Raw genomic sequence first — 23,329 nt, 5'->3', positions numbered from 1 at the left:
CTGTTTCGTGATCTCGTTCATTCCCGCACGTTCGACAAACAAGGTGGCTATCCGAAGTGCCACCTTCGACACAGGTTCTATTTGCGTTACCCCCGTCTGCTTCGTAGAAAACGTTAGGACGTCGTCTGTGGCCTTTCATATGACACTCTTCTTTTTGTTGCAAGTTACTAAAATTGGTAGAAGACACCTCTAGCATCTTCAGCAGGGACAGGTAGACATTTGGCTTGCGGCGCTCTGAAGATATTCGCTGTTGGAGTCTGAGTTCTGCTTGAAATGGTGTGAGGCAGTGTGCGTCCGAGGCTGAATCGTGTCGATAGCTAAGCTCCGTTTGGCAGCTCCTTGAATAGGGATACGAACTAGTTTTTTCGACAGAGAATCGTGTCTTTCCCCCAGATAGCCGGTGTGGGTAGAACGCCTCTTTTTCTCCTGGCGGTCTCGCACGGCCGCATATTGTCGGTGAAAGCGACGAAGAAGTCGTCCGTTGAGATTTTTCCATCTCCCCGTGGTTGCAAAACGAAGGAGCCGATGGACCGCCGTTGCTCGGTGACGAAGCACGAGCTGATTTTATCGCCGCGTACGCTTTCCTGATAGCCGACAGGGCGGAAGCACCCGAGGTATGGGAGGAAACGGAGCAACTGGAAGTCGCAAAAGACGACGACCGAGGAAGGCGGCAGGTCGAGCGTCCCCTGCAAACAGTTACCGTCCCGGCGGGGACATGGTGATCTGCCTCCCCTGTCGTCAGACGTTGTGACACAAGTGCCGGCCGAGCTCCACTGCTACTGCAACCCTTGCAGGTGGTCCTTTGCCAGGACTGGACAGAAGCCGCAGGCCCGTCTTGTGAATGAGCATGGCCCCTTCTGCGGGCCATGGAGTTGAGAGGTCCAGAATTGTGCTTTTCGTAGCTTCTGTTCATAGATAAAGGCCAAGAAGATTCGTTCATCACGACACTAGACAAAGATGAAGTCTCCCATACTCTACGTTCCAGCGAGACAACGTCGGGACGCTCCTCAAAAGAAACACCGGACGCGATGGGGTTCTGGATATATCCGCAATGCGTTTCTTCTTCGGCGTGTGGAAACTCTATTTCGGAAACGCTCGAAGGTCTTTTGTCCAGTAGCACGGGGGACCGGTTGAAACATAAGCTCGCTTGGCGTTTCCGACTCTTTGATGGCGAAACGAATTCATCTTCGCTTCTCTGTTCAACAGATAAAAGGGCTTTTGCTCGAACCGTGTTTCTCTCGTCTGCTGCTATGATGTTTCCAGCCGGTGCTGCGGCTCCCGCAGCCATGTTGTATGACGGTAGAATCTCGGTGTCGGTTTTGGTGGGTGCTGTGTCTCCTTTGGCAGTTCCATCTGCGATTCCAGAACATGCATTAACTGCCTGCAGCTCCGTGGCACCAAAAACTCTGCAGACTCGGTCCGTGATAATCGTGGAAGGTGCCCTGAGAGACGACGGTGAGGAAACAGGTACGATAGCTTTTATGCTATCACCCTCCCCCTCGTTTCTTCCGATTCGAGGAACGACACCTTCAACTCTCTTCAGATCGTGGGAAGAATGCCGAAACGAGGCTTTGTGTTCCTCCGTTTTTGGTACGAGTGGATTTTGTCGGTGTGTCTTTTTCACGGAAGCTTGACACCACGTAGTAATATCTCCAGAGCGGTGTCCGTGCAGAACTGGTTCCCTGGTAACGGGAGAAGAGGCAGGTCCTCTTGCAAAATATACAGTGGATCGACCGTCAACTGCAGGAGATGACGAGGCTGGTATTACGGAGGCAGGGTTGCAGCCTTGGTGTCGTAGGTACACTCCTCGTTCCTTCAGAGATAGTGGTGATACACACGAGAAAGAAGCCGGGGAAGCAGACAGCCGATGCTGATAGTACTGATCCTGAGGCCTGGTGACAAAGGACGATGTGGGGCTCACGGACCATGGAGCCACAGTGGGATGCTTTCTACTTGACAGCACAACTCCGTTTGGCGTTTCTTTCTCACTTCCCTGTAGTGGAGGAAAAGTCTCCTGACCCATTTGAAGTTCTTCCGGTTTCCCGGTCCTCCCCGGCAAGTGGCTCCCCTGGTACAAGTGAGCACATGCGGGAGGAGCCATCGAGCTGAGAGGTCTTCGTTACGGGCTCCGCCTCTTGTTTTCGTTTCCATTTGCAAAAAGCCTGGGCTGCTCGGAAAGCCAGATGCGCGCCCCAAATGCTGCCTCGTCTTAACAACAACAACAACAGAAAGCACTGGTTACAGCTCTCCTCAAGACGGGTATGTGATTTACGGTGTGTACGTAAAACTGTGCATCAATATAAACGCGTGTACATGTCCCGGGGGGAGTCTAAGTGTGCAAGAATTCGGACTTGTCACGTCTCTCCAGGCGCTCGACGATTAAGAGCAGATTTGCTAACTATAGTATCAAGAGATCAAACCAGGGGCGTGATAACTCCGGTACGCGGACGAGCTGCAGTCTACAAAAGGCATACCACACTGAGGCAAAGACTCTCACGACCGGGGTATGCCGGACAATGCAACGGTGAGTCAAAACTAAGCAAAAAAGCTTCGAAACCTTTGAATAGCAAGACGGCAAGTTCCTCTTTTCCCGGAAGCGCCGAGTGCAAACAGTCATCACGAAAATAAAAACAGTGAAAACCCCGAAAACAGACTGGCGCATCATGGCGAAAGTGGTCTTGCCTACTGTAGCGTCGCCCAACACCATAAGCAACCCGCACGTGAAGGTACCTTTCTCATGTATGCATTACTGAATCTGTTTCTCATCTGTAGTAACGGGAAAAACGACAAACCTGACTGTAAAAAGTATCCACATTGCAGGCGGGCACATTGTTCAGCGTCTTACTGCTGCACTCACCAGGCCCTCCCCCGCTTAAAGTCTTTGACGGAAGCACGACAAAAAGGGTAGAATGTCTCAACCAAACAAGTTTGTCTGTGTTCGACAACGAGGTAAGCGGGTCTGAGTTGAAGTTACTCATGGGCAGAAGGAAGAAAATCATTTTGACTAGGAAGCGAGAACGGGCCTCTTCAAAGCTTCAATTCTTGCCCGGTCTGCATTTATGTTGTACTGTGATAAGGAACCAACCCATAACCTTTCCGGCCGTTCTTCACCGTACGGGTCAGGAGATCTGGTGCTGTTGAATGACGAAAAATGCGCAGTTACCTGGCAGAAAAACAAGCGGTTTTTATGGCGACAACAACAGTTGCAAATGCTGGATTCACACACACGCACAAACTGACGGACGAAAAACACACTCAAAAAAGCGCCCAGGCACATGACGAACAGCCAACTCTGACAGAGAAAACCCAATTTAATGGTAGTGACATTTTGTATCCGGCCACCTTCTTCTAAAACAGACAATCATGGGTCTGCACGAGCCCCGAGTCTGAAAGCCAACAACTTGCACACCGTGTCTCGTCTCCCTGCATGTGTGTTGCTGCTCGCAAGAGCTAAGCCAAGAAGACCGCGAACGACTGCAGCACGCAGTAGCGTCCTCTTCCCTGCGGAAGTAGATGTGCATCCGGAGACTCTCCGAATGAGTGTTTGCTCATAGCTCGACTCCCAGAAAAGGATGAACGCGGGAAGCGAACCTAATTGCAAAATCAAAAATCACTCAGGTCAACGTAAGAGGAAAAAAAACAAAGCACTACGCAGATGTGGTTTCGCACCATTGGTTACTTGTTTTCCTGCGAAACGTGCTCGCTTAATTTCCTCGTCGGCCAAACGCAGACGCCATGGAACAGTCCGGGGGGGGGGGGCGGATGGCTGTGGGTTTCATGTGTCCCCAGAGATCTACAGCGTTACACGGGATTTGGGGAAACAGTGTCATCAAACGGATGAACGCAGCAAACCAATTGACACCACCCTAACCATTGGTGCCCTGATTGGATCCTCCCTCGGTTTATCGTCAATATTCTACCACCGTGACTGTGGTTCTCGGGGAAACAGTGATGAGTGGACGGAACGGGGAGTTGGTGAGTCGCATTTTGGCGAAATTTTGCAGAAGATGATCACTTTATCAAGCCAGGCAGCGGTGAGGTTGCCGGACACCAATCAACCTCGAAAACGAGAGGGGGCACTACTTCGTGTTATACATCCCAGCCCCAGGAACCGGAGCTTTATTTTGTTCATAGAGCAATAGTTACCATCTACCTAATTTTCAAATTTTCACACTCTAGGTGATGAGTCATCCCTGCTGCCCCCGGATAGATGCGTCTGGCACTGATTCTCCGTGAAGATTTCAGCCTATCATTGTTGGTCCCACGAATCGTTCGCTACTAATGTGCTTGGTCCCCTGCGTATCCAGTTGCACACGATTCAAGCGTTTATCTTACATCAGTGCTGCTCTAGTGTATAGTGACCTGACCTTGCATTGTGAGCTTCTCGGTAAATGCAGAGCGGCGACTACCTGAGACGGAGGAGAGAGAGGAGGGTGAATTTTAGACTACACCAGGGGGCCCGGCATGCATGAGGCGTCGAAAGTAAGTGAGGGGGTGACCGGTGGTATTCGTGCGTCTGTAATAATGTGTCAGTGGGCTTCTGCTTCGAAAAAGGTTTGGAAGACGCGATGCGATTTGGTTGGTTTAATCTCACACGAGTAGCAGTGCGTGTAGGAATTGGGACACATTGCTAAAGGAGCGGAACATATGTAGCTGGCATAGGAAACGAGTACGCCCCGACAGTACATAGCGCGCTGCCACTGTTTCCCCTTATGACCTTTGAAGTCTGCGTTTCGATGCTCCTCTGTTGCAGCAAACAAGACAGTGCAGTGGCAGTGTGTTCAATGCATACAACGGCACTGGCGTCTGTTGTACAACTGTATAACCGCAGACGCAACTGACAGATATCCACAAATAGCCGCAAGAAAAATGGCTTTCCGACGTGTCATCGGGGGCAATTAGAGCTTCTTGAGAATGCGTCAGTTATCTCGTCTTGGGGAGACTGTCTGGTGGCGACGAGACTGTGGGAGGGGGGTTGCACCGCGTCCTATGCTGTTCACGGTTGCCATGACCGTTTTGGTGTTCGTGAAACGGTTAATCTTGCAGGAAACAGTGATGAGAAGAAGGCTTCTGAAGGTGAGGCATTTCCGGACACGGAGCAAAACTAGAATGCCAGCGCTTCCCGCCAGCGCTGCGGGTGGCACCAAACTGGGCGACCGTGATCTTTTTGGCCATTCGGCGAGTGTCGTTGGCTGATAAGAATTAGGCCTGTCCTCATGAGTGGTCTAGATCCGAACTCTGTTGAGAGTTTTGCAGCGTGGCCTCGCATTGGAGACACCTGCCAACGAGTGCGTGCTGAAACGAGGAGGCGAGTGATCGTGTCGGCTTCATGTTCCTTCAATGCACTTGTGGGTTTCGCGGTGTTAACTGCATGTTTCCGCTTGTTCGACTTAGCCCAGTCGGGTCTTACTCCGTCTCTACGTACGCTGTCGTACGTGTCAAAAAGTTCTTACTGTACGTTAGGTAAAACACTATTTTTAGATCAACCGATGCCGGTACTCGGAGATCGCTTCGGATCGTTCATTCGTTTGCGGATGTGCCTACTCTGTGCACAGTAATTTCCCTTTCCCACCAAAATGGTTGTGTCCTGTTTCTCAGGCGGGGATCGCGGGTACTCCCCCGCTTCAGGCGCTGGAAGGGTAACTGGCCACGATCAGGGGCGTACAGTTTTTCATGATTTGACCACTATTGTTGTGGCCAGGGGGGTGCGTGTGGCTTCATTGCCGATTGAATCATGTTACGTTACACCATCCGCGAAACTCTCTCGAATCCTGCTCCCTCTTCGTGAACGAAACCAACATTTTTGCTGTGTTTTGCAGCTCGTGGTTAAAGGACAGCAGACAAAGATTGCATGTGGTGCGCCCAAAGATAGGGATATGAGAGGGACAGTACGGCGCCAGAGAGAGAATGATGATGCATATGGACTGGGCGCAGATGCTGATGGAATGCCTCATCCAAAAGGCAGAGACATGAATAAAACATTCTATGCTGGTTGGGTCGGCGGCTTCCTCACGGCAGACGACGAAAGTTCCCTGATGGTGGAAATGCTGAAAAGAGGACCCCCAGGTGGAAAACGTAGCACCCTGGCGGCACTCGATGAGTTTTGTGCTCCAGCTTCGCATGAAAATGAGCCTCCGCTCTTCCTCGGCATTTCGTCCGGTCTCTGCGAGTGCTACGGTCTTCACCAATGGGATTATGTTGACGTCTCATTCGTGGTTCTAGACAATATTCCAGATTTAGCGCATCAGTCGTCTTCCATAAATTGTGGAGAGCTCGATGCCCTGTCCCCACCAACAGGAGTTATCCGAACGTCACTGGTAAAACACCTGCTGCCTGCTTGCGTGGAAGTACGCCCTGCGACTGAAGCAGACTGGGACCTCGTGGAGCTTCAGGCCGAGGAGATCGAGGAGAGGCTCCTGCTCCAAACGGCTGTGCTCATGCCAGAGCTTCCTTTCCCCATCTGGCTACATAAGGGGCAGCGACCTGCAAAGCTGCTTGTAGTACACGAGCAAGCTGCAACGGTGATCTCAACAACGTCAAGAACGGCTACGGGGTCAGCGTCACGACCGAAGTCAGGGAAGCCAAACAGCGAAGACGCTGGGAAGCAGAACACTGGAAACAGAGCCTTGCGAAGTGATCTGTGGAGTACACACTTGTCGATGCTGAGGCCACCCTTTGTTCTTCTGGGGCGTGATACCGAGCTGCATGTGCAACCGTTCTCTAGTAAGCCTAACGCTCGGCACCGTCCAGCCCTCCGGGGACGTCTGCGTGAACCTTCGTTTCGTTTCGCTGGGACGCACGAAACACGGGGATTTCAGCGGAAAATTGCTGGTGGTCATTCGGCAGAAGGGATGGCGATTCCTATCGCGAGTTGTCGAGACAAGCATCGGGCCGTTGCCGGGTTGTTTACGAGTGCCAGTGACAATGCCGTCGACGAGAGAGCAAGTCAATCGCGTCAATCTCTCTTCTTAATGAGAGTTGTGCCATATCCAGTTTCAAAACCTTACCAGGCAAAAGCTAGTCCCGAAGTGGGGTTGGGACAGGATACAGACGATAATAGTCGCGGACGTATTTTAACATCGGAGCCGGCGGCCCAGTCCCTGCATGAACATCGTCAGGATGCGCGGACGGTCAGCACCTCATCTTGCGGGCGTGCCGCGGATTTCTGCTGCTTGCTGCACCCATGTCACGTGCTGGCGTTCAGAAGTCAGCAGCCTTGGGTACGAGCATATCTTGCTGAAGATCTGCTCTATCATCAGGTCACAGATAGCTATAGCCATTCCATGTACAATGCCGGCTCCTCCTTAAGGAATGGAACTCGCTGCGATGCGGCGTATCTCTGGGTGTCGACGCGGGCTCCCCACCGGCAGCAGTCGAGTGAAGAGGACGGAGGCAGTCTGGTTTTAGTGAGAGCCGTCCCTGACTACCGTATCGGGCCAGGCTCTATAGCCATGCCACAGTATTTACGGCGGATTTATCAGTTCCCCATATCCAGTTGTGCATGCGTGTCCGTGTGCACTTCGTTGCCTACCTTGCCACGGTCACTCTGCCTCACTCCTTTATGCCCGGTTCTCAGCGAGATGCATGCTGAATGTCCAGCGGCACCTGGATCCCACATGACACAACTAGAACTGACATATCAAGATGGGAAACTTCCAGGTCACGTTGATGGCTTGCAGGCCAGCTCAGGCAAAACGGAAGGAGCACGGCCTTGCATCACCGCCAGCATCTTACCTTTTCTTCGGACCGCTCGAGGGCGTGCGAGGCTGCGGCAGGCTGTGGTTGAAGCACTGAGAAACCAAACGTTCTTTGGTGTCGGTGCCGTCACTAGTTCTCCCTCGCTGCGTTGCTGTGGCTACAATCGACGGTCAGAAATGGATAGCGCACATTATCCGTTTGCTTTGTGGGATGGGCTCATACTACCAGTATGTCTCCCCTTACCTCCTATGGATCAAGAATGCGAATGCTCGGGAAGGCGCGCATACTTGACTGATCTGTGGGCGCGCCAGTCCCCAGAAGACACGCATCAGAACCGAAGGTCTGGTCACGCCTCTCAACGTGAAAATCAATTCAGCTACCGTAATGGAGACGCTGAAGCGGTTTGGCGAGAACCCCCCGGAGATTATTCAAGTCAAACAGCTAGGAGGATTGATCGGATACCCAACAATTTGGGACAAGTAGATTATGTCGAAACGCACGGGGCACAGCCGGACCACCCTGGATTAAACTCTGCCTTGGCTGCTTTGCTTTACGAAGGACTTCAAGATCTCTATGCACCAAGTGACACAAAGCTGAGCCCCATATTCTCCTGCGGCGACAGGAACAGGTATCACAACAAAGATCTCCGAACCAGTTATGCTGATGCCGAATGCAAGAATCGTGATGGCCCTACTTCCTTCATTCCGAGTACGTTGTACAAGAAACGACAGGAGCGTATGGAGCCTGTTGGGGCGGAGGGCACTGATCCCATCTCAGTCCGATCAATGGATGGGGCACCTGTCCCTTGTGTGGTTGTCGACGCCGTTGAATCTCTGTATCCTGAGGGAACCGACATAACAACATATGCATCCCGGGACGACCACTCGGAGCTGCTGTTGGAGGACAAGCACCGTGTGGGAAATGGTGTGCAAGCGCAGTCATCTGCGGAGCGTACCAACAACTCGTTCTGCCCGTGTGAACACCAAGGTGGAACCAAAACAGAAGGCAGATCGTTAAACGATGGTAGGGTGGCATTCATTCATATCGACATCTTGGTCTCATTTAAGTCTTTTCCAATCGCCTCCAAAGATTCCTACCGATCCGACGGTTGCCGGCTCACAGACTGCACAAGACGCCGGAAGTCAGACACGTGCAATGGAGCAAACCTTGCAGGGCCCACCAACGAAAAACGCGTTGCGCTGGTGAATCCATGTCTTTTACCGCCTGTTATTTCGAAGGCGTGGACCAATACGTGGCCACATTGCCTACAGCCGTCTGTTCACAGTGAGCCTTACGTCACATGCGCAGGAGAATTCCAAGATCCCTGGGGTTCAGTCGTTACTAGAGCCACCTCGGGCCCCTCCTCGAACCCCAACGAACCCGGGTTTTGTTCGTTAGCCTCAGAACTGGCAAGCTGTGCGCCTATCCGTCGGAGCCCCGAAGTCACAGCGGACCCCTCTTACGTGCTTTGCGATGCGAAGCTGTTGCAGCAGCTGCAGAAAGGGGAACTGGTTATGCATGTTGCCGACCCAATTCACGTCTTTGTAGCTTCCTCTGGTGCTGAGGCCGCGGAGGTGGCGAGGCGCTTGGGGCATCGTAGCCGGGGTTTCGAAACAAAGCGGAGTGCAACTTCTGGAAGGACGGATGCCGTCGGCATTACATGCAGATCAAGGTTTTATATGCAACGTCGGGTCCATCAAAATATGCGCAGGTCACTCCCCGAGCAAAACTCGCCTACTTTTGTCCCAGATAGCGGAGAAGTGCAGCCGTGTCGTTGGCTAGTTATCAACAGCGAACGACATGGCCTTGCACATTCTCAGTGGTGGCTCTGTTCAGCAGCTCTTCGCTCGCTCTCACCGGCACCTGCTGTGACGATGGATGAACTCGGCAATGGGAAGCAGGCGGGCGCATGCACAGATGGAAGAGCAACTTATAGGTGTCAACAGGCATCACAACCACGTGTTGGGCTTGCAACCGAGATCCTGCAACTCATACAACTAGAGTGTGTGGAACATCTGGCCCCTGATGCCGCACCCGCAGATATGCACTACGTTGAGTTGGGAGACAGGAAGTTGAAAGACAATCACAGAAGAGGCAACATCCTAAAGAGTGAAGCTTTGGTGACGGAGGAGCTGGCCTGCAACGTGTGGAGCCGACCCAGTTTGCTCGAGTCTCTCGCCCTACCGTCCCTCGTCAGGCCTTACGATACTACGCCCTTACACCCGAAATATTTTTCTCTTGACGTCTTCGGTGATGTCCTCGAGGCTCTCATGAGTGCAGGTGAGCATCTCAAAAGGAGTGAGAACGCCAACAAGGTTTGCAAAAGCGTTTCCCTATGGTCAACACGGAATGTCTGCACTAGGACAGCGGACCGAAACTACTGCCTGCGCCATGCAGGAACATGCAGAGCATAGCTTCGCCTTTCGGTGTCGTGCCCAGCTATTGGTTGTTGTGGAACTGGAACGTAGTTCAAGATCTGGTCAAAATATCAACACTTCATTCTGATCGCATGCATGCTTGTGCATGTCTACCTGCGTCCAGCCCTGCAAGGGTACGCGTGTCCGGGACCTCTCAACTGACTGTGGCTACCGACGACGCTGCTGAAAGTCGCGTCGTCGTATCATGCCAACCGAAATGCTCCATGTTCACCACAGACAAGCATTGACTTCCGAAGGCACCCTTTTTCTATTTGCTCCTAAAGCGGCGTCATTTCGTACTGATACGCGTCTTCTCTGTCTCACCTTGCTGTTCTGTTTGATGCTCCAGTTTTGCGAAGATTAGGAGTTTCCACGCTCTGGCCCTCGTTTTCCCCCGGTCTGGCAGCCATCGATGCTGCGTTGCGGAGGCTGTGTCTCTTCGCGCCACCTCTTCCTTTGCTGGTATTATGACCAGTGTGTTCGTTGATGGGTCAGAGATGCATAATTTTCGTAGGTTTATGCGGTCCTGTCAAACCCAAAATGTTGCAAACACCCTAGAACTCCAGAGCGAGCACTTCTGTTGGTCTATGGGCAGTCGTTCTTTACTTGCTTTTAATTTTTCTGTTTGTGGCAGGGCACTACTGCACCAGCTTATTCGCTTGTGTTTTTGCTGTCCCTCCACAACATTGGGTGGGTACCGTCAAGAGACCATGACAGAAGCACAATAAGCTTGATTATGGAAGCAGTCCGCTTTCATCACACCTCACTCGTACAAGGACTGCATGCATATTCTTGTACTTTACGTGCGTCTTTGGTATGATACGTTTAGTGAATCTCGGGTATCGGTTGTTCTGGATTCTCTGCAGGTCCATGGGCCAAGTGGATCAGGCCGGTCATCACTTTGCCGAACGGCAGGATCCTTATTATCGAAGACTACAGGCCTGTTTGGTACGTTCAACATTTTGTCACCCGCGAATAGTACCCGCAATGCTTAAGACCCCGTCAGAGTACACTGATCTCTCATAACAAACTGCATCAATGTTTTCGCCTCTTAGCGTCCAAGCTCACTCCAGGTGAGGGGTACCCGCTGGGGACGCAGGTCACGTAATACTAGAGGCACTGCCATCACGGTTTTCTTCGAAATCCTCTGGCGATGAGCAACGGGAGATACAAACTTCCTCTCATGCGTTAGTGATGCAGCCGGTGGGTGATGTGCCTCTTCTTGGATGTGCTTGTCCTTTATTTGGGTCATTCAGTTTTAATGGTGCGGTGCAAGCTCCTCGCAGCTGAGGCTGTACGGTTTCCCATCATCAAGGATTTACTTGTTACTATCGGGATGGCCTGTACACTCCACGCCCCTGCACTCCTAATCCTCGATGATCTGGTTAGTGTCTCGAGACGAGCGGGAGCTCATATCCTGTGCACAACGTTCGGAGACGGCTCCCATTGCCGCTGACGGAGAGAGGTCTGTACCACGCCAGAGCCTACACAGACCTTGCCACTAATTCAGCAACCACGTCGAATTCCTTCTTCCAGGAGAAGCCGAAAGGGTGGTTTTTGATCGCATTTACACCTATACCTCAGATGAGTTCACACATGGTCTTTACTACCACGGTTTCTTGCTGCAGGACGCGTTGTGCGGGGCGGCGACCACGGATCAGCTTGCTGGCCCGTCATTGATGGAAGCGAGGAGTATGCAACTGTCTGAATTTCTTGCGGACCTTCTACCGACACTCGCGGCTGACGCCTTTATCAACGGTCGAGCTCAATCCTGCTGCAAGGGAAGCATGGATCACCAATTCGCCTCAACTGATCCGGGGCAACCCTGTATCCGGTCTATCCGCGATAACACGCTGGAAGCCGTGTATCCTCTGCCGGGACTCGTCGTTATTGCCACGTCACAGTCCCCTACGACACTACATCAAAGTTTGCGAACGTCGAAGCTTTTCGGTGGCGAGAAAATACAGCTGAAAAACCCGGCAAGTTAGTCGTGCCAGCGACGCTCCGAACCCGTTGTCGCCTAAGGAGCTAGGGGAAGGCTGCTCGATAGCGCAGCATTTACTCTGTCAACCAAATCGCCTAGTCAATCGATGTCATTTGTCACGAGATACGGCGGAAACTGTTGCTCATGCCGTTTATCCGCACGTTTCTCGTTCCAGCCGCCAGAGTTTTTATCTCAGGCGCACCACGTCGCCGCTGCTTGAAGAGATGTTTTCGCGATGGATTGTACAAGATGAGAGAGGTCATGTGGAAAGCGCTGGAAGACCCGAAACACGCAAAGGAGAGACAGATTTATCGTCATGGCTTTGCGCATCCTGCTGGCTTCTAACTCACCTGGGGCGTGTCACCCATTCTGTGCCGTCCGTTCAGCTTCTCTGGAGCGAGTCGAAGTTCTCCGGCACTTGCTACGACTACAACTACAACGCCACCATCGATGTCAAGCAGAAGAGATCACAAAGGGCCGCCTCTCGTATATGGTTCACACCGGTCAATATGCAGCATCTGCAAAAGTATCAGGCAGTAAATGGAGCTTCTCATCTACAACCGGATCTCCGACTCGGAGACCTCTCCAGGTCCACCCAGACGTCTGGGAAGGCATCGCAGCTCTCAGCCAAAATATGGAGGGATTCTCCCTTGCAGATTTCAAGGTACAAGAGGCTGCCGTCTGCAATATTTTGTCTTCCGGATGAAACAAGCGATTATGCGGAAAAGCAGTGCAAATCGGCAAAATAATGACAAATCGAAGAGGTGTAGAGAGGAACAGTTGCACATTTCCGCTCATACCACTACAAGGCGGTGTTAGGAGTATGAGGCCGTTAACTGTTTGTCGCTGGTCTCAGCTTGAAATTCTGTGTAACACTCTGCTCTGGAAGTCTGCCATTGGTCTGGATACATGGGCTTCGCGCAATACATGACTGCAGGATTCAACAATGTTTTGAGGGACCGAAGCCGTACTTACGAGAGGGAAAGTCCTGATGGATGCAAACGTTCACCGTTCGGCGGAACAGGAATTTTACTAGTTCTGCGTGGCAAGTAGCCAACTTGCGGGACTTGCGCCCCAGACACGTCCGACATCACCTGCCTTTGTTAGCAAGACACGATCCATCGTGCTATTGTGTGCAGGCTCTACTCCGACAAGCAATTGTGGAGGCGCAGCATGGGCCCTCTGCTGAGGTCGATGAGCGCGCCTCTCCTGCGGAAACAGAACCTTTTCGACATAATTTTTTCCAGGGGCGCTCTGACAGGCCCAGTAGCACCAGGCAAACGTCAGCCTCTCCAGAAGAAAGAAACTCTCGAAACGGGGTGCTGATGCGTCGAAGACACATCGAACAAGCCTTCCGCGATTTTATACCACGGGCACTACAACTGCAAGACTTTTTGAAGTATGATATTAGGCGTTCGATGTCAAGCTAGTCGACGCGGGGACTAATTCGCTGAGATTCATTGTAGACAGTATGATTCTATGAAACAAGTAGCGGCACAGCCACCACCATGTGAACAATGACTGATTTCGAGGAGGTGCCTTGTCTGGAAGGTATGGGTTTGTGATGGCAAAAGCCACGGTAGGGGTTCGCCTCTTTCTCCCTGGGGGTAGCCACTTCACACGGCATTTTACCACGCACAGCCGGCTCACTGCAAAACACACGGTAGGTTGCCAAAGCCAGCTTCTGTGAAACGAAGCCAGGGCGTGCCTTCCGAGTTCACGTACCAAACTTTAGTGACGACCACATGCTCGGTTCTATCAGGATCGCGTTAAGAACGAAGTGGACGCATGCGGAATATCGGTAGAGCATTTGTCCCAGACGTGCGAATTCTGTACTGTCTTGTCAGGACCAACTTGACGCTGCAGAATGTTGGAGGTCTGGACAAGGTTGGCATCTCTCTTTTGGGGCCGGCTGTTTCTCGTGATGAAGGCCTTAGTACGAAACGTTAGACACCGTTTCCGTAACAGCAGAGAGATATTTCACGATTGTGCACGGTTGTTGAGAGCTCAACGTGGTGGATGGCAGAAGTGAAGGCCGTGGTCACACAGGGCTGTCCGCGCCAGTTACGAACTGTTGCTTCTGGAGCAACCAAGCTGCCTTAATACGTTTTTCTCGGCGTTTCAGGTGAAAGAAGATCTTATTGACATGCTCAAGATGGAGACCACCTACGGGCTTGTGTTACGACGAGCAGGGGTGTCAATTCATCGTGGCGTTCTCCTGATCGGCCCTCCCGGCTGCGGCAAAACTTTGGTAGCCAAGGCTGTTGTAGGTGACCAAGAAATGCGATGCTTGGAGTGAGTGCCTGGGTTATGGTTGGTCCTTTTAGATGCAGAAGCTAGCAAGCTTTCACGCTTTCGCCAGATTCGATTACTCTCGCCAGTGACCATGGGGCAAGTGGCCTACCACACAGCTAATACACGAGTGTCCTGCCGATTGCTAGCAGATGAGACGCTGCAATGCGACAATTTCGTCACATGCGATATGTTGCTGCGGCGGATTGTTCGTCTAGAAACGGGGCGCCCCCGGAATTACAATGTTGTTAAAAAAAATGGAGACCAATATTTAGTGAGGGATGGAAATGTCATGAGGAGAATGAGACGCTTCACTCTGTTGTTCGCATCTACTCTGTATCCGTTGTCTGACGTGCAGGGTGAAAGGGCCAGAGCTGCTTAGTAAATATATAGGTTCAAGCGAGGCAGCAGTTCGAAAAGTGTTCACCAAGGCTCAACAGGCAAGGCCATGCATTGTCCTCTTTGATGAGATAGATGCTCTGGCGACCAGGTAAGCGGATCCCATTCTGAAAGTCTGTGAGTTCACATTTTGCGTTGGAAGGATGAGCGCGTAAGCCGAGTGTTTTGTCGCATCTCGTGATGCCCCTGACGACGTGGCCCGCCAGGCATTTTCTGCGAGGACCTACAGAAAGCCAGTCAACCGCCTTTCAATTCTTTCGTGGTCTGTAAGGTGAAAAGTCGCCTCGTGTGAGTCGGAGGAGGGTTCGTTGCTCATAGTAACCTCACTGCGACGAGTCATCCGATTTCGTCATCGGAAGCTCGATTTGTGCTGGCATGTCTCATGACATCGATATTCCCCAGACGTGGCGGTGATAGCTCTGGTGTGACTGACCGCGTCGTGAACCAGCTTCTCTGCTACCTGGATGGAATCGAAGATCGGCAGGTGAGACTAATGGAGGGGCCCGTCTCGTTGACTTTTGGTGTAAGTTCTCTTGGAAAAAATGAAGTCGCCAAAGAGGTCGCTTGCCTTCGTCTTGAGTGCCATTGCGCACAGAAAAAAAACGGCGGAGAACTCTTCTTTGCCAGAGCTTGAAAGCTGAATGGAGGATAACAGTGGCATTCTACGTGTTTCCCGTTGTATAAACATCGAGATGGCTAGCGAATTAGTGCGTATGTGCTTGCGAGCGTAACATGCTCACTGCAGGACGTCTACGTGATAGCCACTACTTCCCGCCCCGATCTCGTCGACCCCGCTTTGCTCCGCACAGGCCGCCTGGAGAAGGTGAGAGTGGCATTTTCTAGGCCTTTGTCTCACAGCAGCAGGCGGGGAAGAAACAAGCTATTGGCGGCTACTCACAGCGCAGTCGGACTTCTGATTAGCTGCACATGCGAAAACAGGTTTGTTGAAGGCTCGTAAAAGGTCAGTTGGCTCATCGGGTGTTGTAGCAGCTGTTTGGTTACGCCTTCCGCGTTCCGCAGGTATGTTATTGTGGATTGCCCACGACAACGACTCAGCGGCTGGAAATTCTAAAGGTTTGCACGAACACAACCACGTTGGTTGATGGCGTTTCCCTAGAATCCCTTGAGCAAGCCATGCCGTGGGAGTTCTCGGCAGCAGACATTCATGCTGCTGTGAAGTCCGCACAGCTCCTGGCTGTTCATGAGCTGCTTGGCACGACACTCAGGCCTCCTGCCTCCATTGACGGAATGCAGGAGGCTCTGAGGACGTCGAATCGCGAGGAAAGGAAGAAGGATGAAATCAGCAACGGCGCAGAAATGAGGGTGGAATTGTTGACTGAAGAGTCGGAATCCCCCGCAAGCTTCGAGGGAAGGCAGGTAGCGCTGCAGCAGGATCCGTCCTCAAGAAGGGTATTCGTTAGTCAGCGTCACTTGCTGGCAGCTATCGCTGCCACAAAACCCTCGATGACTCCCGGGGTAAGCGACAGAACGATCTACCATTGCGAAGTTAGTTTTACGTTGAGATGCAAAAAGCATTGGGGAGGTGGATCCGCCGGCGAGTTTGTTCTAAACCTAACAGTTTTCTCCATCCTGTGTGGGGCTGCCGACGTACGTTCAGGAGATTCGTCGTTATCACCGCCTCTACGCGCCGTTCCTGGCTCCATCCTACATTGAAGATATCCGCGCCTTTGAGTCTAAACTATCGGAGTCTACAACTCATTGCTATTCCTCCTTTCCGACTACGACGGCTGACAAGCGCCCGTCGCCATCATCCGGGGAGGCAGGGCAATCGACTTTAGCAAGCAGGAGCGTTAGGCACCCTCTGGGGACAAGAGCGTTTACCCGGCGGACTCTATCTCTACCTTCACACACTCGAAGCACCCCCGCCATCTCGATGTCTGCAAGCGTTCTACGGTCGTGTTCTGTCGATCTGACTAGAAGCAATTCTACAGGTTCGTTCAGTCGATGGTCTTCCACGCGCACATCAGGCTCGTGCCTGCCACTCTTGTCTGCAGGCACTGTGGAATTGGTACCCCCATGTGATTCCGCCACTATCGAGGCCAAAGTTTCTTCCCAAGGGCCTTCTGACGTGCTGTTTGAAGCCGTAGCAGATTGGGGCCCTGGTAACACGGCTTCCCTCACTCACCGGTATTTGGAAAAAAGTAGTCGCGACAGAAGAAGTGGCAATATGGCAGAACGACACTTGAACAACGCACGGGTAGGAAACGTTAGTGCCCGGTTACCTCAATCTCTAGTCGAAAAACACAGGTGTGAGAATATGTCTAGTAGGAGCGAAATCAGTAGCAGCAGCCCGAAAAGTGAGGACAGCCAAAATGGCGACTCGCGGAGTCAGCAGAGGTTAAGGACTGCCTCAAGGGCCGGATGCGCTGACACTGCTGCTCTGATGCGAAAGAGTGGGACGCCCGCTTTGAGGAGTACATGTGGCCCTTATGTTAAAATAGTCCACGGCCAGCCTGTAGAAACCAGAGAATACCGTTGTCATTCGACAGAGGTGCCGCCAGCGAGAAGGAAGAAAAACCAGAGGAAGAGACGGCACCAGTGTCACAGCGCGGGGCTCCCGAGAGTGGCGCTAGCTTAGGGCTCACACGCTTTTTTCTTGCTATCTTCGATCGATGTTTTTCGAATCCGTTGATGGATGAAACAAAATACACGTTGCCTTTTATCGACTCCCGCTCTGCTTGTTTTCCATGATTTGAAACTAGTCAACATTCTTTACATAGTGGCCTCATAAATGGCAGGCGCTCGTCCTTGTGACAAGGCTTTGTGGACTTTTCAATTGCCCAAAATTGTCCTAGTGGGGTGTTTCTCCATTATTTGCCGAACAACCAAGTTAGCTACTACGCCCTCTTCAGTGACAGTACTGGAAATCGGAAAGTGTGCTCTCTTTCGTACCCATCTGCTATTTTCAGCTTACAAATGTAAAGACAAATGGACTTACTTCACCATGTTTGCTTCATTCGTATTTCGTTGACTACTGGCATATATGTATATATATATATATATATATATATTATAGGCAACTTTTCCTAGAAGGCCCCTAGCGAAAGTTGGTAATCGACCCACCACAAACCGGGGGTAAGCTAGTGATTGAACCATTCACCATTGCTGCTCCATAACCTGGTCGGGTCACGTCAGCATCTCCGGAAGATACGGGAGGCACTGTTTTTGCCTGCTTCTCCACCCTGCTCCACAACGCCACAGCCTTCATGTAACGACCACAGAGTATCCCCATACTCGCGCTAGATCCAATGGACTCTCTACCAAACATTGCTAAGGGATCGAGTACCACTTTGTAAGAGTTCCGCCTTCGTTTGTGTTATAGTTGAGTGTTGCGGAACACAGACAACGCAGAATACTCGGGTCTCCCCCATCCAAGCCCAAGGCGATGTCACCAGCTGTCTTCGTTCCCAGTCGCGCCACTGTCGCTGGAAAACACTCCAGAGGACACTAACATAACAGTCCCCGCGACTTTTAGAAGCTGTTGCTTTTGCATTCTCACTTCAGATCCTCGCCCCTTTGAAAAGCCGCAGAATCGCGTTCATGCTTCATACATGCTTTCCGATCTTCTTCCATTCACACTACTCAACAAACCAACGAATCGATGGGACCGTGCTGTGTGCTCGTGGTTGGTCACCACGAAGTAAGCTGATGACAAATTCTACGTACGGACGCGACGGACCTAGAAGCCTGTAATACTCTCTCGCGCAACCAGAGAGCTGGACACCAAAGGCCAACTCCCTCAGATGTCGCGGCAACACTCTGGTGGGAGTGGCTACTGAGCCTCTTCGGCCTTATCCAAACAACTTCCACCACGGGAGGACAGCGTGGGACGCTCAATAATGACGAAGAAGCGCCGCGAAGAACGCTTAGGCAAGCACTGTTCAACGACTTAACAGAGCTTGTACATGAACAGCGTATACGCTCTCAGAGTTAACATACACGACGGCTATTTACCGTCAGCAGCACTGTTAACACTATCATGTACAGAGCTCTGACTGGCGTGCCACAAGCAAAGCACGGCGAAGACGCGATGTGAGCGAGAGGCAAAACTCAAGCAACACAAAAAAGCCCCGAATTTGAAACGGAACACCCACATTGTGGAAATGGAACCACCTGTCCAGATTGCAACGCAAAAAAAAGGCATTTACACCGCGACAAAAAAATCCAGGACAGGAGTGACGCAAAATGCCCGACTACCAAACCAGCTGCACACTGGAAATGAATTATAGGGACCATGTAACCCTACTCCGGTGACAGGCACCTGCGTTTGTGTGACGCCTTCACTCTATAGAGACGGGGAACCACGCATCTGTCGATTCCTATAGGGTCCTTGGTCAATAAATGGAAGACACCCATAGGACACCAACGTCACGCGAATCCCCACTCCCGCCACACCTGTTTACACAAAGGTCTTCGAAAGCTCGCGAAGTCTGTTGCGATACACTTCAGTCACATCCAGGAAACTGTTCGACTTCAACAGCCCGTAGGTGATGTTCAAAAAATCATTGAGTGGACAAACGTCTTTGTTGCCGCACAAGGGTAACGGCAGAACACTCATCTTCTTCCCTGGCTTGCCATAAAGGACGCGCACAAAGTAACCGTTCTCCGGGTACTGGACGTTGCCACCTGGATTGAGGCCATCTTCCACATTAAATGCTTTTCCACTAGGAGTGACATTCTTCGCGTCACCACCGGGAGCCTTCACCAACTCCAGGTAAAAGCGGCATGCGAACGGTGAAAGTTCACCGCTGTACACCTGGAGAACGCTCAAGACGGAGACCACCGCGAAGTCGTGCAGCGAAAGCACATACAGTTTCACCTTCTGGATGGCTGCCCTCAGCACATCCTCGTCGTTCACACCCATTGAGTCGAAATCGCTGACCGCCGCCATCGTCAGTCGCAGGTCTCTCATATCCTCCTGTCGGCCGAAGGCAATCCCTCGAGCAACCGCGGTGAACAACAAAAGATACGGAGATGCCACAAACTTAGCGAACCCACCGGACCCATATAAGATGTTGTATCCACGTCGAAATGCCTCTTTCAGGTCCTCAATCAGCAAATCATATGATGGCACAGCCACCGGGTCACATTTGCCACTCTCTTGGCAGTACTGCTTCTTTTTCTCGACCCACTTTAGCACGTCTATCATTGGAGTGGGATCCCCCGATCCAGCTTCCGACACCCACATTTCACCTGCATTCCACCCTCCCCCGCTGCCTTCAAACGCGCCTTTACCGTAGACTTCTTCGGCGATATCTACAGCCACTTTCAGGGGGCCCTGCGGCTCAAACGTCCTCGGACCTTCCAGCCTCACGAAATGGTCATCCCCTTGGCTGTACGCCACCGCATTGTACATAGCTCCAACAGTCAAACCATCTTCAGGCGTGAAAGGCACGTGGATGCACGGAAGCTTGATTGCGGCGCACGTCTCCGTATGGCGTCCCCGCAACTGAAGAACCTTTTCAGGATCCCCATCGCAAACTTCGCGAACCAGGCAACGCCGTTCGTAGTTTCGGCTGGTGGACGTTCGAAGTAGCTCGTCTGTCCTCGCACCGCACAGCCACGGGAGACCATAAAATCCTTCGAGAAAAAAAACTGCACTCCATTGTGTCCTCGGCAGTCCCGCTGCACGGACGTATAAGGTATCCTCAGGAAACACGTTCGCGATCGCGTTGACCAAACCAGAGGGAGTACAGTTCTCCTTTTCGAGGCCGAAACCTTCACACTCTCGCTCAAGATCAAAACCACACGCCTCACTCAGGACATCATCGCGGGTCCGTTTCACTGAACGTTTAGGCAGACTATGACCCATGAACGTCTGAAGGTAGCGACGGACTTCGATCCCTGACACGCGGAGCTCGTGCGCACCTTGAACCGACAACTGGATTGGCACTGTACTTTTATAGTATGGCGACTGAGACAATAAGTACTGCGATCGACGCGTGCCGTGACGTTGAACGACTAAAGTGAATTGGTGCTCGGCACCCGGGAACGGTATCTCAGGAGGGTCCGCGACTTCATATGGAACACCAATGTCATCTGTCAGCGAGTGACTCGCCTTGTGACAAGCTCGCCAGAACTGTACAGACTCACGCGGGGCGTTAGGATCGTCAAAACCCCTGTTGTCCACGCTGCCACTCACATACGTCGCGCCAAGAAGGCCGAGAACTACTACGGTCCGCAGTAGCGTCATCATTGTGTCCCAAAAAAAACCACCCACTAACACCCGTTTCTTAATGCCGCTATTGAGTCAAGAAACTCCCAAGATGATGGACTCGGGACGTTCGGATATGAGCAACAGAAAACACCCCTGTTGTCAACCAAACGGCAAGGCTTGTTCTACGCCGACTCGATCCGATGCGCACCCACTTGGACGGACGGTCGACGAGCAAAGTCTTGGCGCTGCCTGCTAACGCATCAAAAGTGAAACTTACCATACCCTAGAAGCGAAATGATACACTCATCAGCCTGTGCAAATCAATGCAGAAAAATAAAATTTTAGTTCACCCTAAAAGTGATAGTTGTATTACAGGAACGTCTCGGAAGCCTCCCTCAACCCCGTGCAACGGAGTACTCCACCATGTTCATGTGGGGACGACGTCCAGGGGCAGGAAGCGCCACAGCGCCGACGCATGCAAGAAAAAGTTGGTTTCAGGGGGGCGCTCGAGAGGCGCAGAGCGACGGCTCGCGCAAATCATCAACTCCGCCTGCTACCTGTTACTGGAATAAGTTTAGGTATCAAACGCAGGATTGTCACCCGGTTTCGCTGAGAGCCTTCGGTGACTCTCCGAATGCTCCCGCCTATATGCCATGTCTCGAATACGAGCGGCAGCTGTCTCTCTAACTGCCAGTCAAATCGTTGCCTCCGTTGTCCGAATCACATCACACTCCCTCGCTCCTGTTTGACACTCCCTCGCTCCTGTTTGCCCATTTCCCGGTGTGACAGCAACCGAACTGCGATCGACGCCTGGCGGCCACCGCCTGAAACGACGCCTCAAAAAACTGTTGAGATAACCGACTTGTGTCTACATTCTCCATTCGTCGTTCTAGGCAGCTTAGCCACTACAGTAGTTGAGAGCGCCTTTTCGGTCCAACTAGCTGATTTTTCCGTCAGACGAATCGTCAGTGGACAACCTTGCGGCAGTCTTCAGGGGAACGCTAGACACATCAACGATTTTTGGTACTGATGCCGTAGCTGATACTGCCTGATTGCGGTGAAGAGTCAGTTGGAGTCACCCCAGACAACAAAACGTGTCGATCCTTATATCTCTTTCTCCCTTCAGGGGGTCCGTTATACTCAACGCGGAGAGAGGGAAAATAAGTGTAACCGAACATGGCTTCGGCAGACTCGCGCTGGGTCCAATGGACTCTCTACCAAACATTGCTAAGGGATCGAGTACCACTTTGCAAGAGTTCCGCCTTCGTTTGTGTTATAGTTGAGTTTTGCGGAACACAGACAACGCAGAATACTCGGGTCTCCCCCATCCAAGCCCAAGGCGATGTCACCAGCTGTCTTCGTTCCCAGTCGCGCCACTGTCGCTGGAAAACACTCCAGAGGACACTAACATAACAGTCCCCGCGACTTTTAGAAGCTGTTGCTTTTGCATTCTCACTTCAGATCCTCGCCCCTTTGAAAAGCCGCAGAATCGCGTTCATGCTTCATACATGCTTTCCGATCTTGCCTTCATACTGCATCAGTGGTGTGCTGCACCAGATCATGCCTCTTGAAAGGCTTCGTCTCTGGTTTCTTTTTACTTCTGCAGTCGAAATACGGGCACCACCGCCCTTCAGAATTTCTTTTTAGGTTTTGCTCGACCTTGACTGCCGTCTCACTTTGCAATGTCACCGAGATCTCCTCCTCGAGGGTGGCGAGACCTCGCAAAAAGGGGATAAGAGCCCCCACCAAGATCATGCGGGCTTTTCCCCTAGCTGATTCCTGAAGCCAGTACAACAAAGAGAACCGGAAATACACGACACTCTCTTCAGTGGCGTCTATTACCTTGTGTGTTCCACCTTTCCGCTTTTGGCCACCTCGAATCAGAGGAGCGAACGCCAACGCCTTCTCTGTTACGACGCTCAGCGAGACGAACAACTCCCCCATTGCCCGCTGCAGAACGCGGCTCCACGTATAAAGTTGATCTTGTTTGCGGCAAATTATGGCGCAACACATCTAATGGTATAACGAGTAGATGAAAGATTTCAAACACTCTCTGTCGCAGTCTGCTGACCGGCTCATGGCTAGATTCAAGCTAACACATACGCTCCGACACTCATGTTCCATATATACTTCATTAAACGAGACAAATGTGCACATTGTATGCATACATGTATTTGTGTCGATTAACAATATAGTTATATCTGCGTGGGCGTACTGACTGAAAAGGCATATACATATAGATCTACAAAAATACAAATACACATATATAGAGATAGCTGCAGATATTTATGCGAACACCTCACAACGTCCTTTTCTCTGCAACACATTGATCATGCACGTGCTGGGTGAGTGAGCGGTGAA

At 51.8% G+C, this 23,329-nt stretch overlaps 2 protein-coding genes across 2 annotated transcripts; one reads left to right on the top strand and one right to left on the bottom strand.

Moving 5' to 3' along the window:
- Positions 1-10,332: 10,332 nt before the first annotated feature.
- On the top strand, positions 10,333-17,389 carry NCLIV_053410 (putative peroxisome biogenesis factor 1; the record flags this gene model as incomplete). The annotated part of the gene is made up of 11 exons (XM_003884894.1): positions 10,333-10,401; positions 10,982-11,063; positions 11,372-11,499; positions 12,486-12,592; positions 13,947-13,986; positions 14,225-14,394; positions 14,750-14,881; positions 15,193-15,274; positions 15,536-15,613; positions 15,811-16,266; positions 16,409-17,389. 11 exons carry the CDS (start codon positions 10,333-10,335, stop codon positions 17,387-17,389), a joined length of 2,325 nt encoding a protein of 774 aa, XP_003884943.1.
- Positions 17,390-19,210: 1,821 nt separating this feature from the next.
- NCLIV_053400 (putative histidine acid phosphatase domain containing protein) lies at positions 19,211-21,007 on the bottom strand (the record flags this gene model as incomplete). The annotated part of the gene is made up of 1 exon (XM_003884893.1): positions 19,211-21,007. The coding sequence occupies one exon, from the start codon at positions 21,005-21,007 to the stop codon at positions 19,211-19,213; it is 1,797 nt and encodes a 598-aa protein (XP_003884942.1).
- Between the last annotated feature and the right edge of the window lie 2,322 nt (positions 21,008-23,329).

Source organism: Neospora caninum, chromosome XI (assembly GCF_000208865.1).
Source record: "Neospora caninum Liverpool complete genome, chromosome XI".
NCBI lineage: Eukaryota > Apicomplexa > Conoidasida > Eucoccidiorida > Sarcocystidae > Neospora > Neospora caninum.
The sequence above is the reverse complement of the archived record's forward strand: the minus strand, read 5'-3'. Positions and strand labels throughout refer to the sequence as shown.